Source organism: Mobula birostris, chromosome 2 (assembly GCF_030028105.1).
Source record: "Mobula birostris isolate sMobBir1 chromosome 2, sMobBir1.hap1, whole genome shotgun sequence".
Lineage (NCBI taxonomy): Eukaryota > Metazoa > Chordata > Chondrichthyes > Myliobatiformes > Myliobatidae > Mobula > Mobula birostris.
This window is the reverse complement of record NC_092371.1, coordinates 191,368,475-191,387,822: the sequence shown is the minus strand read 5'-3', so window position 1 is coordinate 191,387,822 and position 19,348 is coordinate 191,368,475. Positions and strand designations below refer to the sequence as shown.

The window sequence follows — 19,348 nt, the reverse complement described above, 5'->3', positions numbered from 1 at the left end:
GACTTGGAAATTTTCTTGTATCCATCTCCTGACTGTGATATTCAATAATCTGTTCATGGAGTTGCTTGAAGTGTTATTTTGTCTTCATGGTGTGGTTTTTGCCAGGATACTGGCTCACCAGCAGTTGAACCTTCCAGATACCTGTGTATTTTTTACTACAATCAATTGAAGCACCTTGACTGCACATAGGTCTCCAAAAATAGATCTCCACTTAACTAATTATGTGACTTCTAAAACTGTTTGGCTGCACCAGTGATGATTTGGTGTGTCATATTAAAGGAGGGTGAACACTTGTGTAATCAATTATTTTGTGTTTTATATTTGTAATTACTTTAGATCACTTTGTAGGGATCTGTTCACTTTGACACGAAATAGTCTTTGTTTTCTGTTGATCAGTGTCAAAAAAGCCAAATTAAATCCACTGTGATTCAATGTTGTAAAACAGTAGAACATGAAAACTTCCAGGGGTGGGGTTATAGTCACTATATAAATGATGATTAGGATTTTTCAGTAAGCTCCTTTGTAAAACTCAGGGCTGACTGTACTTCCACCATCTTTCAATCGCATCAGGCACCAGAACCCTCCAATAATTGATGAGTAAATGGAAGCACTGAATGACAGAAAACAAAATTTGTTTGTGGTAATTGTTCACCTGCATTGGTTTTTTTGTTTTGGACAACAATTTGGATTGAATGATTTTTCTTGCTGACTATCCCAGAGTACCTAGAGCTTAAGAGTTTTTTCTCCTTTCTCAACCCATATCAAAGTTAGAGCTTTCATGTTTGGTGTGAGTTGGTTGATAAATAAAAGAAATGCTGAGTCAAATTGCACACTCATTTTAAATTGAGTTCCAAATTTTGTCATGGCTACTAACCTTTAAATCATCTTCTCCCTCAGGTTGCTAAGTGATACGCCTGCATCCTATAAAGAAAATGAGCCCAATGTACCCAATAAAATTGAGGTGAGTACTAGACTGATGTATAGTTGTCACACAAGGCAAGTACAAAGTTATTCTCTTTAATTATTTAAAATGTTTTTCTATTTCAGTCATGTTGTTTGTTAGAATTACTGTTCTGCGGGAAGATTCTTTGTTTTATATAATCTTCGAATGACTTGAATATTGAAATGTAAGGTGGACATTCAATTTGTTCATTGTAAACTTGGAGATATAGCACAAATGAAGATGCCAAATCTCTGTAACAGATGGGTGTTATGTTTTCTAGCTCCAAAATATAAAAACTAATTGGAAGGAAAACAGTAGAGCTGAGAATTGCGAATCTTAGTTTGTGTTTACTTTAAGTGAGGCACACACATGTTATGTGGTAGCGTCATGACTTATGCAATTGATCATTTTTTATATAAAACCTGTAATGGTTTATTTAAACAAGGATGCTTAATCAAACAATGTACTTACAATATCACTCAAATACTACTGAAATATTAAGTACACAACACTCCTCCCTGTGTAGCTGAGGCATTGATCGTGTGGATAGTCAGAGGCCTTTTCCCAGGGCTGGCTGGAATGGCTAGCACGAGAGGGCACAGTTTTAAGGTGCTTGGAAGTAGGTACAGAGGAGAGGTCAGGGGTAAGTTTTTTATGCAGAGAGTGCTGAGTGCGTGGAATGGGCTGCTGGTGACGGTGGTGGAGGCGGATACGATAGGGTCTTTTAAGAGACTCCTGGACAGGTACATGGAGCTCAGAAAAATAGAGGGCTGTGAGTAACCCTGGGTAATTTCTAAGGTAAGGACATGTTCGGCATAACTTTGTGGGCCGAAGGGCCTGTATTGTGCTGTAGGTTTTCTATGTTTCTATGTTATACACAATACAACCATTATACAGATAGCCACAGCATAGTAAATTTTTAAATTGTCCCATTCAGGCCTAAAGATTTGAATGCCATGGAAGCTTTCCTACTTTTATAAGGTAATTGATTCTGCTCTCCTCAACTGATTGATGTGTCATCTCCAGATGATATTAAACACAATCTCCACTGAGTAAGGGAGTGGTCCAATCTGTTCTTGTCTTTCTGAGTACCCACTTTTGATCACCTCTGTAGTCCCTTGCTAGGAATGCTTGTCCAGGAGTGAAACATTGAGCCTGCAATTTATCTCATCTGTTTGTCCTGCATACTATTTCTGAGATTTGGGTTTGAGGAGACCCAAGGTGAATGCAAGTGATGACCCAGGAGCAGCAGAGCTGAGGAGTTTTTGGCTATGGTGTGTGCTGCATTTGCAATATGCATGGAGGAAATCTGAGCTTCTGATTCAGTGTTAAAGTAGTGTATTCTGCTGATATTGCTTGCAGTGTGTTCTATAGACTCTGGACAAACCTTTCAGCGAAACCATTTTTAGCTGTTTGGTACGGTGCAGATACCTTATTCCATTCATTTTTTGGAATGACTGAGACTGTTCTTCCACAAACTGTAGTCCATTGTCACTACATGTTCTGGAACACCAGTCATTGCTTCGTACATCAACGGTCTCTGATGCTGAATTGGAGGCTATTGGGAACACTTCTGGCCACTTTGTAGCTGCATCCACTGCTGCCAAGAAATTTGTGCCAATGAGCAGTCCTGAAAAATCCACATGAATCCTCTGCCAGGACAATGCCGACCATTCCCAGGGATGGAGAGGCACTGTTCTTGGCATTTTCTGAGTGTGTTGGCATCCTGCACAGTACACAGCAAGCTGCTTGATCTGCTGATTTATCATAGGACAGCAGACAAAGCTTTGAGCAAACACTTTAATTTTAACCATGTCAAGATGTAGCTCCTCCAACACTTTAGCTCTCAGCTTGAATGACAAAACAACTCAATCCCTACATAAGACAACCCCCATCAAGAGTAAGTTCATCACGGCGCTGGTAAAATAGGGAAACTGGAGTTTCTGCTGTACATTCCAGCCATTTTAGGTGGCCCTGTAGACTTGAGACAGTGTGGGGCCTGTTCTGGTTCCCCTTTGGATCAACTCTGTTGTAATAGGGACACATTCAAAGTTCAAAAAGTTCAAAATAAATTTATTATCAAAGTACACATATGTCACCATATATGACCCTGAAATTAATTTTCTTTTGGGCATACTCAATAAATCCAATAAGAGAATAATTATGATAGAATCAATGAAAGACCACAACAACTTGGGTGTTCAACCAGTGCACAAATACAACAAACTATGCAAATATATAAAAAAAATAAATAAGCAATAAATATCGAGAACATGAGATGAAAAGTCCTTGAAAGTGAGCCCATAGGTTGTGGGAACATTTCAATGATGGGCCAAGAGAAGTCAAGATTCTGATGGTGAGGGGTAATAATTGTTCCTGAACCTGGTGGTGTGAGTCCAGAGGCTTCTGTACCTTTCTGATGGCAGCAGTGAGATGAGAGCATGTCTTGGGTAGTGGGGGTCCCTGATGATGATTGCTGCTTTCCTGCGACAATGCTTCGTGTAGGTGTGCTCAATGATGGGGGTGCTTTACCCATATTGGACTGAGCCATATCCACTGTTTTTTGTAGGATTTTCTATTAAAGGGCACTGGTATTTCTGTACTCGGCTGTGATGCTGCCAGTCAATATACATCTATACATCTCTAGAAGTTTGTCAAAGTTTTATATGTCATTTTGAATCTTCGAAAAATTCTCTTGAAGTAGAGGTGCTGCAGTGCTTTCTTCAGAATTGTGCATACATGCTGGATCCAGGACAGGTCCTCTGAAATGATAACACCAAAGAATTTAAAATTGCTGACCCTCTCCATCTCTGATCCTCCTATGAGTACTGGCTAATGGTCCTCTGGTTTCCTCCCCTGAAGTCAATAATCAGCTCCTTGGTCTTGCTGACAATAAGTAAGACGTTGTTGTTATGGCAGCACTCGGCCAGGTTTTCAGTCTTCCTCCTTTACACTGATTGGGCCTAGACAATGGTGTCCTAAGGAGACTTGAATATGGCATTGGAGCTGTGCTTAGCCACAGTCATAGTGAGTAGAGAAGGGTCTAGGTGCATAGACTTGTGGTGCACCTGACTGGTGAAGATCATGGAGGAAACGTTGTCAATCTGAACAGTACTGAGATCTGCAGGTAAGGAAATCCAGGATCTAATTACACAAGGAGGTACTGAGACCAAGGTCTAGTCAATAAAGAGCATCCTAATGTATGCATCTTTACTGTTCGGATGTTCCAGGGTTGAGCGAAGAACCAATGAGATGGAATCTGCTGTGGACCTGTTGGTCCAGTAGGCAAAGTGGAGTGGATCCAAGTTGCTTCTCCAGCAGGAGTTGATAGGTTTCAGCACCAAACTCTCAAAGCGTTTCACCACTGAGGATTTAATTGCTACTGGATTATAGTTCAGTTCATCTACATTAGCTGCGTCGCTGTCTTCTGGGAGCGTGTTGACTATAATCTTGGGAGGGTGCACAGGGTTCATCCTCCCATGCTTGGGCTCCCATATGATGACTAGGCTGGCAGGTAGCTTGGGGTGGCGTAGACAATGTCCCGCCAGTTATAGTCTTCTCACCTCGATTTTAGTGGTGAGCATCGGTAGGTCATCATAGAGCTCGACGTAGGCTAATGTAGATGAACAGAACACACTGATGAGGGAGAAGGAGAAGTGGAGAGTCTGTCATCATGCCCGACGCCGGTCCCCTAGGCCTGAGTTGACGTAATAGTAGAGGTAGATGATAGTTATCGAGACAGGTTACCAAGTTCTTCTTAGGCACCGGTATAATTAAAGCCTGCTTGAAGCAGGTGGGCACCTCAGACTGCAGAAGTTAAAGATCTCTGAACACTCCAGCCATTTGATCAGTGCAGGTCTTTGATACTTGTCCAAGTACCCTGTCTTGATTTTTGATTTGCATTGTGGTGAATACATCAAGAGGAGTGTCCTTTTTGGTAAATTTTTTTGGTAGTTCCTTTTCCAAGAGTAAGCAACACTTTTTTGATGTGTTGCCCTCTTGAATTCAATCTTGTAAATGAGTCCTCCAAGAAACAGAACCTATCTCTGCACTTGTACTGCTGCTGTTGGTGGAGCTCCCTTCTGTGGATTGAAAATGGATACCTGTAGTTGATGATCAGAAACAAGCGTAAACTGTCTCCCATGCAAGTACTGGTTAAAATGTTTTACACGTGAAACCAGACTCAAGGCCTCTCTGTCAACTTGTGCGTAATTTTATTCTGCAGCGGTATGGGAATGTGATGCAAAGGCTGTGGGGTGTTTACTTCCATCACATGTGACATGACTGCACCTATACCATAAGGCAAGGTATCACAGGCAAACTTCACTGGATGGAATGGATCATAATGTGTGAGTACAGTGTAAGGCATCACCATTTCCTTTACTTTTTTGAAAACCACCTCACATTGCCATTTCTTCCCAATCTGCAGTAATGAGTTCAATAGATGGAGCTCTGTAGCCAGGTTTGGCAGGAACCTGTTATAGCACACAAATCCTAAAAAGGACCGCAACTGTGACACATCCTTTGGCCTTGGGGCATCCACCACTGCTTGAATTTTCTCAGCACACTTGTGTCCTTATGCATCAGTAGTGTGACCACAGTAAGTGATCTTGGTTTGAAGATTTCATACTTGTCAAGTTGTATGCTGAGGCCATTATCTACTAATATTTTTAACGTTGCTTTGAGGTTTTGGAGATGTTCCTTGCCATCTTAACTGATAACAATGATGTCATCCAGGTAATACTGAGTGCCTGGACTGCCTTGCAGCACATGGACTATGGCATTGTGCCAGAGTGCAGATGCTACTCCAAAAATAAGCCTATTATAGCGATAAAACCTTTTGTGAGTGTTTATGGTGAGTGTTTTGGATTCTTCCATCTCCATCTGTCGGTAGGCCTCAGCTAAGTCTACTTTGCTAAAGTGTTTTTCTCCCAAAAGATTTGCAAAGGTGTCCCTTATCCTGGGCAGAGGGTATTGATCTACTTTCAGTACTGGGTTTGATGGTGATCTTCAAATTACCATGGACTCTGACAGACCAATTCTTCTTGACTACTGGGACTACTGGAGTTGTCCATGGGCTGCATTCAGCCTTGGAAAGAATTTCTTCAGCCTCCATGCAATCTACCTCACTGGCTATTTTATCACACATGGTATAAGGAACCAGTTGGGCTTTGCAAAGCTTGGTGTGGCATTTTCACTTAGCACTATTTTACCTTTGATTCGTTTCAATTTTCCAATGTGTTCTCATCCAGTACTTTTCTTAATTCACTTTCAGTTGATGCTATTACAGGCACGCAAATGGTAGATGGATCTTCAATCAAATTGTAGTTGTCTCAGCCAATCATGGCCCCACAGTGTTGGTTCTCCTGTCCTGGTTTTACCGCGTACAAGCTCATTGTGGCTTGTTGGTTGTTGCATTTCACTGTCAAGAATGTCATTCCCATAGGAGTTATCTTTTCTCCAGTAGAAGTTTTTAGTTGGATACTTACATGCTTCAATTTAGTATCTTTGAAATGCTGTTCAAGCTAATCTTGTTCAGCGACAGAAACAGCTGAGTCAGTGTCCATTTGCCATTCACTTCTGGTGCAGGCCATATTGCTTGTTCCAGTTAGTTTTCAATTTGTAATTCTCAACGCTACGCAGTCCTGTGTCACTCTCATAATTATTAGATTTTTCATCAACAGCGTGCAGATTAGTGCTCTTTTTGAAACTGCAGCTTTTTAGCATTTTCTGTTCCCTGTGTAGTCCATTTATTTTTGTCTGTCCAACATGCTCTTTGTATGTGACCTACTTTGTTGCACTTTCTGCAAGTTTCACTGTTAAATCTGTAGTTGTCTGGTAGAGGTGAGCCCCTGCTACAACAGTAACATAACTTGCTCAGCCAGATAGGTTTCTGCTTAGACATAGCAATTTTGTTCACGCTCACTTTCATTCCTAACTTTAACTCAATTGTGTCTCTGACTACTGTTATCATTGATACGGGAGCTATTTCAACTGCTCATTTAAGTGTGAGTTGTGCTTCAGTTAGAAGCCATTTTTGAATGCTTTCTTGTAAAATTCCACGAACTAAATAATCTTTCAGTGCATCATTAAGCCCATTATTGAACTGACAATGTTCTGACAATCTCTTCAGTTCAGTCATGTATGCTGAAATGGACTCTCCTTCTTATTGTTTCGGCTTATGAAACCTGATGCGTACTGCAATGAACAATGGTTTTGGTTCTACGTGTTCCTGTATTACTTTCACAGTATCAGCAAAGTTCATTTTGGATGGTTTGGTTGGAGTGGTTAATCTTCAAAACAAACTGTATGCCTTCAAACCTGATGCATTCAGCAAAATTGGTACTCATTTCTCATTAGCTATTTCATTTGCTTCAAAATACTGTTCAATCCATTCGGTATATTAGATCCAGTTATCTGTTGTGTATCAAACATATAATCTTTCAGATATATCCAGCCATTTCTGCTTTTTCTTATGATTGTCAAATGATACTTACTTTATGAACAGATGCTTTTTTTTAAGCTTGACTGGTTCTGCACATGCTGCACTGCAATTCTCGCTGCTTTTCTAAAGGTCAGTGGTCATCTTGGGTTCTTTTTAAAAAAAAAATAACCTTGTCACCACTTATATTTTGTAACTATAAAATAACTGAAAGGAAAACAAGAGAGCTGAGAGGTGTGTGTTTTAGTTTGTGTTTACTGTAAGTGAGGCGTACACATATCATGTGGTAGTATCATGATCCATGTAATTTACATGTTTTTATATGTAATCTAATTATTTAAACAAACAATGCTTAATCAACTGATATATTTACGCAAACGCCACTGAAGTATTAAATATGCAACAGTGTGCAACACGGTAGCGTAGCGGTTAGCATGATGATATTACAGCTCTGGGCATTGGAGTTTCAGAGTACAAAACCAATGTCATCTGCAAGGAGACTGTACATCCTTCCCATGGAATGTATTAGTTTTCTTCGGGTGCACTGTTTTCTTCCCGTAGTCCAAAGGCATACTGGTTAGTAGGTTAATTGGCCATTGTAAATTGTCCGTGATTCAGCTAGAGTTAAATTGGAGGTTGCTGGGTGGCATGGCTCAAAGGGCTTGTAGGGCCTAATGCTGTACCTCAAACATCGCAAGCAGGCAGATGGCAGTTGGTGTCAGATACAGAAATATGAGGGTTAGTGTTTTAGAAGGAAGGATGGGGAAAGGCAATTGGTCTCAATGGCACAGTTCTAAAGAGTGCGCAGAAACACTGGGCTGTGTTTGAACATGAAGTTCTTGCAGGTGAGTGATTTAGTTAGCAGGGCAAGTTAACCTCTGGACATCATGAAAAGAACTAGGAGTTTGTAACACTGAAAAGAAATGCTGATCCTTTCAGAAGGACAAGTTAAGTGACAATTAGAATATTGTATCTAATTTTGGTCACTGCAGTTGGAGATGAAGGGCCAAGAGAATATACAGAAGATATTTATCAGAATTTTTCCAGCGGTGTGGGATTTTAGCTGAAGCTTGGTTGCTTTTGAAACAATGGAAACTAGGAGGTTTGATAAAGATGCACAAGGTTATGTAAAATATTCCTCACCTTGACAAAGAACAACTGTTCCCATTACGTTATGATAAAAAGATTAAAGAAGGTATATAATATTTTGGGCAAGTGTACATGTAGAATATAAGGGAGAATTTATTTAAAGCAATGAAAGGAAAATGTATTGAATGTGCCATCCGCAATTGTTGTGGAACTGGAGGCTATCAATAACTACAAAAGGAAATGGAAGAGGTAGAAATAAACTGTAATCCACAGCTAAAATATTACATGTTGTTCTATTTATCACCATAGAAGAAATGCAAAATTCCTTGAGAGACTGCAAACAAGATTTATCAGAATAATTCCAAGACTGAAAAGCAAATCGGCTAATAAGTTGCTTTATAGAGAGTAGAAGTATTCAAGATAGATCAAGTGTCTTTCTGCTCTTTAATGACTATGATATCAACGATGATTAGGATTTGTACTTGGCTAGTAATAATACTGGAAAGTATTAAATACTATGCTAAAGACTTTGAATAATAACAGTGCGAGGTAACTACTGATAATGTATCTCTCTCCTAGGTCTTAATTAATAAATGTTCGCATTTCATTGCATTGAAAGTAAATAACAATGTGAAAGGTCAATATGGATATTGTATTTTAACATTTATGTGAAAACCCACTGATCTATATTGAAAGCAGTTTATAAATGATAGCAAGGGCCTAAACTTTCCAGAAACCTTGTAAGAGTTAATGGGGAAAAAAAAGGCAATGGATGTCGGTTGTTTTTTTTTGTGAAGGAGCAGGAGGGGCAGCTGGAGTTTCTATCCAGTTTTAAGACCATAAGATACAGGAGCAGAATTAGCCCACTTGGCCCATCAAGCCTGCTCTGCCATTATGTGATGACTGATCCTTTTTCCCACTCAGCCCCAATCTCCTGCCTTCTCCCCTTATCCCTTCATGCCAGGACTAAGCAAGAATCTATCAGCCTCTGCCTTAAGTATACCCAGTGACTTGGCCTTCACAGTTGCCTGTGACAACGAATTCCATAGATTTGCCACTCTGACTAAAGAAATTTTTCCTTCCTCTGTTCGAAAAGGACTCCACTCTATTCTGAGGCTTTGTCCTCTGGTCTTAGACTCCCCTGCCATAGGAAACATCCTCTCCACATCCACTCTATCGAGGACTTTTAACATTCGAATAGGTTTCAATGAAGTTGCCCTTCATTCTTCTGAATTCTAGTGAGTTGTGGCCCAGAGCCATCAAATTCTTCTTATATGACAAGCCTTTCAATCCCAGAATCATTTTCATGCACCTGCTTTGAACCCTCTCCCAATGCCAGTACATCGTTCCTCAGTTAGACAATAGACAATAGGTGCAGGAGTAGGCCATTCGGCCCTTCGAGCCAGCACCGCCATTCACTGTGATCATGGCTGATCATCCACAATCAGTACCCTGTTCCTGCCTTCTCCCCATATCCCTTGAATCCGCTATCTTTAAGAGCTCTATCTAACTCTTTCTTGAATGAATCCAGAGAATTGGCCTCCACAGCCTTCTGAGGCAGAGTGTTCCACAGATCCACAACCCTCTGTGTGAAAAAGTTTTTCCTCAACTCCATTCTAAATGGTCTACCCCTTATTCTTAAACTGTGGCCTCTGGTTCTGGACTCCCCCAACATCGGGAACATGTTTCCTGCCTCTAGCATGTCCAATCCCTCAATAATCTCATATGTTTCAATTAGATCCCTTCTCATCCTTCTAAATTCCAGTGTATACAAGCCCAGTCGCTCCAATTTTTCAACATATGACATTCCCGCCATCCATGGAATTAACCCAGTGAACCTATGCTGCACTCCCTCCATAGCAAGGATGTCCTTCCTCAAAGTTGGAGACCAAAACTGCACGCAATACTCCAAGTAGGGTCTCACCAGGGCCTTGTACAACTGCAGAAGGACCTCTTTGCTCCTATACTCAACTCTTCTTGTTATGAAGGCCAACATGCCATGAGCTTTCTTCACTGCCTGCTGTACCTATATACTTACTTTCAGTGACTGATGAACAAGGACACCCAAATCTCGTTGTACTTTCCCTTTTCCTAACTTGACACCATTCAGATAGTAATCTGCCTTCCTGTTCTTGCCACCAAAGTGGATAACCTCACAGTTATCCACATTAAACTGCATCTGCCCACTCACCCAACCTGTCCAAGTCACCCTGCATTCTCATAACATCCTCCTCACAATGCACACTGTCACCCAGCTTTGTGTCATCTGCAAATTTGCTAATGTTACTTTCAATCCTTTCATTGAAATCATTAATGTATATTGTTAATAGCAGCGGTCCCAGCACCGAGCCTTGCGGTACCCCACTCGTCACTGCCTGCCATTCTGAAAAGGACCCGTTAATCCCTACTCTTTGTTTCCTGTCTGCCAACCATTTTTCTATCCATGTCAGTACCGCACCCCCAATGCCATGTGCTCTAATTTTGCCCACGAACCTCCTATGTGGGACCTTATCAAAGGCTTTCTGAAAGTCCAAGTACACTATATCCACTGGCTTTCCCATGTCCATTTTCATTGTTACATCCTCAAAAAATTCGAAAAAGATTAGTCAAGCATGATTTTCCTTCGTAAATCCATGCTGACTCGGACCTATCCTGCTACTACTATCCAAATATGCCGCTATTTCATCTTTTATAATTGACTCCAGCATCTTCCCCACCACTGATGTCAGACTAACTCGTCTATAATTGCCTGTTTTCTCTCTCCCTCCTTTCTTAAAAAGTGGAATAACATTATCTACCCTCCAATCCGCAGGAACTGATCCTGAATCTATAGAACATTAGAAAATGATTACCAATGCGTCCATGATTTTTAGAACCACCTCCTTAAGTACCCTGGGATGCAGACCATCAGGACCTGGGGATTAAGACAGCTCACAATACTCCAAGTGAGGCCTCAACAATATATCCTTGGTTTTATATTCTAATCCTCTCCAAATGAATGCTAATATCATTATTTTCCTTCCTCACCACCGGGTCAACCTGCAAATTAATCTTAGAAACCCCTGCAACAAGGAGTTCTTGTGCCTAATACTATAGTGGCATGAACATCAATTTCTTGAACTTCCAATAATGGCACCCCGCCCTTCACCATTTCCCATCCCCCTTTCCAGCTCTCACCTTATCTCACCCGTTGCCTCCCTCTGGTGCTCCTCCCCATTTTTTCTTTTTTCCATGGCCTTCTGTCCTCTCCAATCAGACTCCACCTTCTCCAGCCCTGTGTCTCTTTCACCAATCAACTTCCCAACTCTTTACTTCACCCCTCCCCCTCCCAGTTTCACCTATCACCTGGTGTTTCTCCCTCCTCTCCCCCCACCTTTTAAATCTACTCCAGATTTTTTTTTCTCCAGTCCTGCTGAAGGGTTTCACCCTGAAATGTTAACCATTAGGCTGATGTTAGGCTGTCTTTAAAGAGGGGGAGCCCTCGCAAGGCTGAATGCCCCAATGGAGTACCTGGTAAGGCTCTGAAAACGTGTGCCAACTAATTGACAGGAGTAGTCAAGGACACTTTCAACCTCTCACAACACACTGGAGGAACTCAGCAGGTCGGGCAGCATCTGTGGAAACAATCTGTCAACGTGTTGCTTTGACCCCAGCATCTGCAGAGTATTTTGTGTTTTCAACCTCTTACTGCTATGGGCAGAAGTTCCCACTTGCTTCAAAAAGGCAACAATTATACCAGTGCCTAAGAAGAGTAATGTGAGCTGCCTTAATAACTATTGCTCAGTAGTACAGTGATGAAATGCTTTGAGAGGTTGGACATGACTAGACTGAACTCCTGCCTCAGCAAGGACCTGGACCCACTGCAATTTGCGTATCGCCATAATAGGTCAACGGCAGATGTAATCTCAATGCTCTTCACACAGTCTTAGACCACCTGGACAATACAATCACCTATGTCAGGATGCTGTTCATCGACTATAGCTCAGCATTTAACACCAGCATTCCCAAAATCCTAATTGAGAAGTTACTGAACCTGGGCCTCTGTACCTCCTTCTGCAATTGGATTCTTGATTTTTTTTTTGTAATTTATTTTTTATTGAATTTCATCATCAAACAAACATTTCCATAAGATGTATTTCAGATACTGTACTTAAATATCATATAATCATACTTGTCACAAATCTCCACATAATATTTATCTGAAGTAAACACTTATAGAGAGGAGAGGAAAGAAAGAACAATCAAAAGAAAAAGAACTGTGTACAGAGTAGGGAGTGATTTTTTTTTTAAACAACATATTCATTGGCTTGTGAGAATAAAATCAGGCCTATGAGGTGTTATGTAGTTAAACCATTTTTTCCAGTATGAATAAAATTGTTCCAACTTATGATTAACAGATGCTGTTATTGTCTCCATTTTGTAAATGTCCATTGTAATGTCCATCCATACATTTAAAGTTGGGCTCTCCTGAGATAACCATTTCCTGGTAACGGTCTTTTTACCAGCCATCAGCAGTACATTCATTAAATATTTATCTCTTTTCAACCATTCTTGAGGTATATACCCAAAAGATATGGTCTTACTCTCTAAGGGTATTTCACATTTAAAGATGTCTTGTAGGGCATTATGTATCCCACTCCAATAGTCTTTGATAACAGGGCATTCCCAGAAAATATGATAATGGTTTGCATTTTGATTTCCACAATTCCTCCAGCAAGCAAGAGAGTTACTATTATAATGGAATTTCTGAGAGGGTGTAATAAAATATCTTATCAAGTTTTTCCACCCAAACTCCCTCCATTTCTGTGAACCGGTACACTTCCATTGATACCTCCATATTATTGTCCAGTCTCCCTCAGATATTATTATCTCTCCTTCCTTCTCCCATTTTGTTTTAATATATGAAGTTGAATGTGTTTTAAGATTTGACAAACCCTTATGAACGCTTGAAATTATGCTACTACCGTTGTCTGAATTATATGCTTTTCTAAATTGCTCTATCAGACATGAACTGCGCTTGGTTACATTTTTAACCGTCCTATTAACGTACTGTCACATCTGTAAATACCGGTAAAAGTCTTGTTTTTCTAATAAGTGTTTCTCTTCGAGCATTTCAAAACTGAACAGTGTTCCTTTTTTTATTATATTGCAAATAGCTGTTATTCCTTTAGCTGTCCAGTCCTTAAATCTAGCATCCAGTTTATTCGGCATAAAATCTGAGTCATATGCACAACATTTAAAAATTGCAATGTCTCTCTCTAGTTTATACTCTTTTATGATGGTTTTCCATATTTTAAGAGTCCATTTCACCCACGGGTTGTCAATATTATTTATGTAACTTTGTAGGTTGTTATCAGCCAAAATTGCCTGTATGGGGATGGAAAGTATCCTGTCCTCAATGTTTTTCCATTGAGCGCCATATGATGGGTTGCACCAGCACATCACGGCTCTCAACTGTGCTGCAAAATAATAATCTCTAAGAGAAGGTAGGCCTCATACCCCCCCCCCTTTTCCTTGGCTAATTGCAAAGTTTTGAGATGAACCCTAGGCCTTTTACCTTGCCATAAATATCTTGATAGCATCTTGTTCCATTCATTGAATTGATTTTGGTTAATCTCTATTGGTGGGGTCTGAAAAAGATACAGTAGTCTAGGCAGTATATTCATTGTAATGGATTCAATCCTTGAGCTGAGACCAAGAAAAGGAATTAGGTTCCATCTCGTTATATCTTCCTTAATTTTTTATATATAGGTTAATAATTGCATTCTGATAAATTTGCCAAATCTTTTGGCATAATGATGCCCAAATATTTGACGGACTCTGTTTGCCATGCCCAAGGATATCTACTTTCAATATCTCTTGGTGGGCTATAGTTATATGAAAGTAGTTGGGTTTTATCTATGTCGATTTTGTATCCTGATAATTGGCCATATTGTTCAAAGGATTGCATCAGTTTAGGTAAAGAGTATGTTGGTTGCCCTAGAGGGATCAAAATGTCATCTGCGTAACAGGCCAATTTATGCTCTGTCCCTTTAATAGTAATTCATTTTGTCTGATGGTTCCAGATATAATGCGAAGAGTAGCGGTGACCATGCACAACCCTGTCTCGTGCCCCTTTCTAGGGTAAAACTATTAGATAAATATTCATTGATTTTAATCCTGGCAGTAGGATTGTTGTATAGTGCCTGTATAGTTTTAATAATTGTGTCACATAGACCAAATCTATGTAAACTCTGTAGAGAAAATTCCAATTAACCGAATCAAATGCCTTTTCAGTGTCCATGCTTATCACTATTGCTTCAATTTCACTTTGTTAAATATGATCCATAATATGAAGTGTCCTTCGTATATTGTCTTGTGTTTGGCGTTGTTGTATAAAACCTGTCTGATCATTATGTATCAGTGTGGGTAGAAACTCTTCTAATCGTTTGGCCATGATGGAGGTAAATATTCTACATTAAGAACAGATATTGGTCTAAATGACCCACATTCCATTTTATCCTTGCCTTCTTTCGGTAGAGCTGAGATTATCGCCTCCTTCCAGCTGGGTGGCATTTGCGCCTTTCAGTTTCCACACCAGTATTTTCGTAAATTTAGATCCACTTTCATAGTGTCTCTGTTTCAGAAACATTAAATTTTCTCTAAACACAAAATAAAACACAAATTAAATTTTCTCTAATTTCTTGTGTAGCCAAACTATTAATTTCATTCCTAATTTTTAAAATTTCCTCTAGTGTATCCTGTGCCAAACTCAATTTGTGTTTTTTTTCTCGTCCCTTCAGCTTTTTTGGTAATTCCTGTAATGTTCTATTCCTTATTTTCTTCTTGTATGAAGATATCGCTATAATTTTCCCTCTTAAGACAGCCTTCAGAGTGTCCCATAGAATGGGAGGTGAAACCTCTCCATTATCAATGAATTCTAAGTAAAGACCAATTTCCTTTTTAATTTGTTCCTTAAAATAGGGATCATTGAGTAGACTTGAATTTAGTTTCCAAATAGTATTCTTTGGTTGTAGGTCAAAATCAACAGATAAATATATAGGTTCATGGTCATTTACATCTATTATCCCAATTCCACAGGTGATTATTTTGTCTTTATCTTTTCCAAATGTTATGAAATAGTCTATTCTTGTATATACAGAATGGGGGCAGAATAATGAGTGTAATCCCTTCTGTCGGGGAAAAGATCCCTACATATATCAATTAGACCAACATCCTCAAAAAGAGTGTTAACTTTGTTTTTCTACTGGAAGAGTCTAACTTTGGTTGTAATTGTAAATTTAATTCTCCCCCACATATTAAGAGACCTTCTGTTTCTGTTACCACAAAGTTAGTAATTTTCTGGAAGAAACTAATATCACTTCTTGGGGGTGCGTATGTATTCAATGAAGTAACTGGATTTCCATCTATATTCCCCCTTACCAGAGTATATATGCCCTCCTTATCTCCCATTTCAAATACTTTTTCAAAACTTAGCTTACTTGAGATGAGAATAGCAACTCCTCTTCTATGTCCTTATTTGAGGAGAAAAACAAATCAGTGAAGCCCATTCTCTTTAATTTTCCAAGCTCATTATCACTTAAGTGAGTTTCCTGTAAATATACTACATGGGCTTGTTCTTTTTTCATTTTTGATAGAATTTTACTGCGCTTGACTGGATTCAACAGCCCATTGACATTAAAAGAAATGAATTTTACTTTGTCCTTAGCCATGTGTGTTTATCTGTTAGTATATCATTGAAATTTGCAGAATATAACTTAATCGATCTACTCCCTGAACAAATAAGAGCCAAGAAACGTGAATAATAAAAAAAAAGGTAACTAAGGTGTGATTCCAAGGCTGGGGTCTCTAGATGACCCTGGGTTGGGCTAGTAGAAAAGTCAAGCTGTGGGGAATAGCCCCTCCTACCTGTGAGTTGAGGGCCCCCACTGCAGTACTTATTAAAGTGATAAAAACTATGTCCATTACACAGAAAGCAGGATCTTCCAGTGACCACACATTTTAATTCCACATCCCATTCCCATTCTGACATGTCTATCCACGGCCTCCTCTATTGTAAAGATGAAGCCACACTCAGGTTGGAGGAACGACACCTTATATTCCGTCTGGGTAGCTTCCAACCTGATGGCATGAACATCAACTTCACCTCCCCCTTGTACCCCATCTGTTACTTATTTTTATACACACATTCTTTCTCTCACTCTCCTTTTTCTCCCTCTGTCCCTCTGAATATACCCCTTGCCCATCCTCTGGGTCCCCCCCCCCCCGTCTTTCTTCCCGGACCTCCTGTCCCATGATCCTCTCGTATCCCTTTTGCCTATCACCTGTCCAGCTCTTGGCTCCATCCCTCCCCCTCCTGTCTTCTCCTATCATTTTGAATCTTCCCCTCCCCCTCTAACTTTCAAATCCCTTACTCACTCTTCCTTCAGTTAGTCCTGACAAAGGGTCTCGGCCTGAAACGTCGACTGCACCTCTTCCTAGAGATGCTGCCTGGCCTGCTGCATTCACCAGCAACTTTTATCTGTGTGGCTTAAATTTCCAGCATCTGCAGAATTCCTGTTGTTTCCATTACACAGATATTATTTCCCTGTGCATTCCTCCCATGTATATATTCTCATTTAGGTGGGGAAAAAGGAATGAATAAATGAATTTTTAAAAAATTGCGTAATATGAAATCCACATTATAATACGTATTTCTCGAGATAGGTATATCACTGTCTATTTTTGCTTCTGTTTAGTTTATCAGTACTTTTAAAGTTAGCTAAACCTTATGGCTCTTCTGGAGGAGGTGAGGACTGCCCTTGGAGAACTGTCTGTCTCTTCCTAATATCCTTCTCTCGTCCTGTTCCCATCCCCTGCTTTCTAGGTTCTCTTACTATTTCCCAAGCAGCTCGGGACAACTTCTCAGCCAGATTTGCCCTTGGTTTGACCACGCTAATGGACAGTCCTCTGTTGTTCATATCTGTAGTTGCCTCCTCCACTGTCTGGTACAGTCGCATCCCTTCTTGGTAAAATGCCCTCAGTTTAGCAGGGTATAGGGTTTGGAACTTAATCTTTTCTTGCTTTAATATTCGTTTCGCTTCAGAATGTTCCTTCCGTTTCTGTAGGACCGCCGGGGGGTAATCATGATTGAAGTATATTAACTTCCCGTTCCCAAAAACCCTCTTCTTACCCCAGGCCCTTCGTAGAATCTCTGCTTTGCTCTTGAATCGAAGGAATTTGAGTACTATCGAGCACGGTTTACTTTCTCTGTCTCCGGAGGGCCTCGGGACGAGCGAACCATGTGCCCTCTCAATTTCAATCTCCATAGTCTGGGGGATCTCCAGCGCTTTCTGCAGCAGCTTGTCTACAAAGTCTATCATCGACAATCCCTCTGCTCCTTCGGGAACATTATAAATCCTGATATTTTACTGTCGCGATCTTTCCTCCTGGTCAAGCAATTTATTTTCCTGTTGATTTAATATTTTTATCGCCTTACTTAGTATCTGTTCCACGTTTTGCACACGATCTTCCACCTTCTCATAGTCTCTATGGTGTGAGGAGAAGATGGCGACACGACGCAGCGCGCACAGCCTCTCCGATGATAAATATCTGTTATCTGTCAAGTAGGATGCCATGCACAATTCTGATTTGTGGGGGCAGATGTGAGAGCACGGTGGAACATCTGGTGAAACTTCTGAAATGCCTGTTTCGCTGCCACGGCTACTGTGTGATCTGAAATCTCCGGAGGGGAGGGCCCCGAACCCTCGGCTTTGCCTGTTGCTTGGCGGCCAGGGCCGGGGTCGAGGCGCTGAGCAGAGATGGTGCTCGGTGTCGGAGGGCTGTTCGGAGGCTCGAAGTTTTCAGACAGACTCAGAGTCAGACTGTGGTCGGGTGCTTCCAGGGTGCTGCATCGGCAAGTTTGCGGCGCTGGAAGCTCATGGCAGGGAGAGTTTCTCCTTTCTACCGTCTGTGTGAGATGTTGGGGCTATCGGGACTTTGAGACTTTTTTTTACCATGCCCATGGTTTGCTCTTATCAAATTACGATATTGCTTTGCACTGTTGTAACTATATGTTATAATTATGTGGTTTTTGTCAGTTTTAGTCTTGGTCTGTCTTGTGTTTCTGTGATATCATACTGGAGGAACATTGTATCATTTTTTTAATGCATGCATTTCTAAATGACTATAAATGAGGACTGAGTGTCCTCATAATCTAATTAATTCAAGTCTCTGCCACCGCTATTTTCTGATTGACGTCGGCGAGCTCTGACTTTATATCATTGAATTGCTGTTGTATGTCTTTTTGGACTTCTTTTATCTCTTCCAGAATCCTTATCTTATTTGCCGCTTTGCCTGCACGAGACCCATTGTCAGCTTCACCGCCACGCGCACGTGCAGGACAGCTGCGCACTGCACCTCTCTCTTCCATAGGCTCCGCAGTGATGCTTTTTTAATCTCCATTCTTGCCCCCCTTACCAATTCAGATATTTTCAAAAGATCTTATACTTGATGGATTAACGGGGCAAAATATGCGTTTTTCCGGAGGAGCTGTTGATTTAAGCTGCCACTCTGAACGATGACGTCACTGGAACCCTGGATTCTTGACTTCCTAACCATAAGACCACAATCTGTGCGGATTGGTTCCTCGTTGATGAACTCAGGGGTGCGTGCTTAGCCCACTGCTCTACTCTCTCTATACCCATGATTGTGTGGCTAGACATAGCTCAAATACCATCTATAAATTTGCTGATGATACAATCATTGTTGGTAGAATCTCAGATGGAGACGAGGGCGTACAGCAGCGAGATATGCCAACTAGTGGAGTGGTGTCACAGCAACAACCTGGCACTCAACATCAATAAGACAAAAGAGCTGATTGTGGACTTCAGGAA

At 40.6% G+C, this 19,348-nt stretch overlaps 1 protein-coding gene across 4 annotated transcripts in view; it reads left to right on the top strand.

Moving 5' to 3' along the window:
* Positions 1-19,348, top strand: part of LOC140193983 (rho-associated protein kinase 2-like) — a 264,425-nt gene that overhangs the window by 157,965 nt on the left and 87,112 nt on the right. For all 4 annotated transcript variants that reach the window (XM_072251236.1, XM_072251238.1, XM_072251235.1 and 1 more), the window contains exon 10: positions 898-961. In XM_072251236.1, the coding sequence (XP_072107337.1) occupies positions 898-961 (64 nt within the window). The remainder of the gene's footprint in view (positions 1-897; positions 962-19,348) is intronic.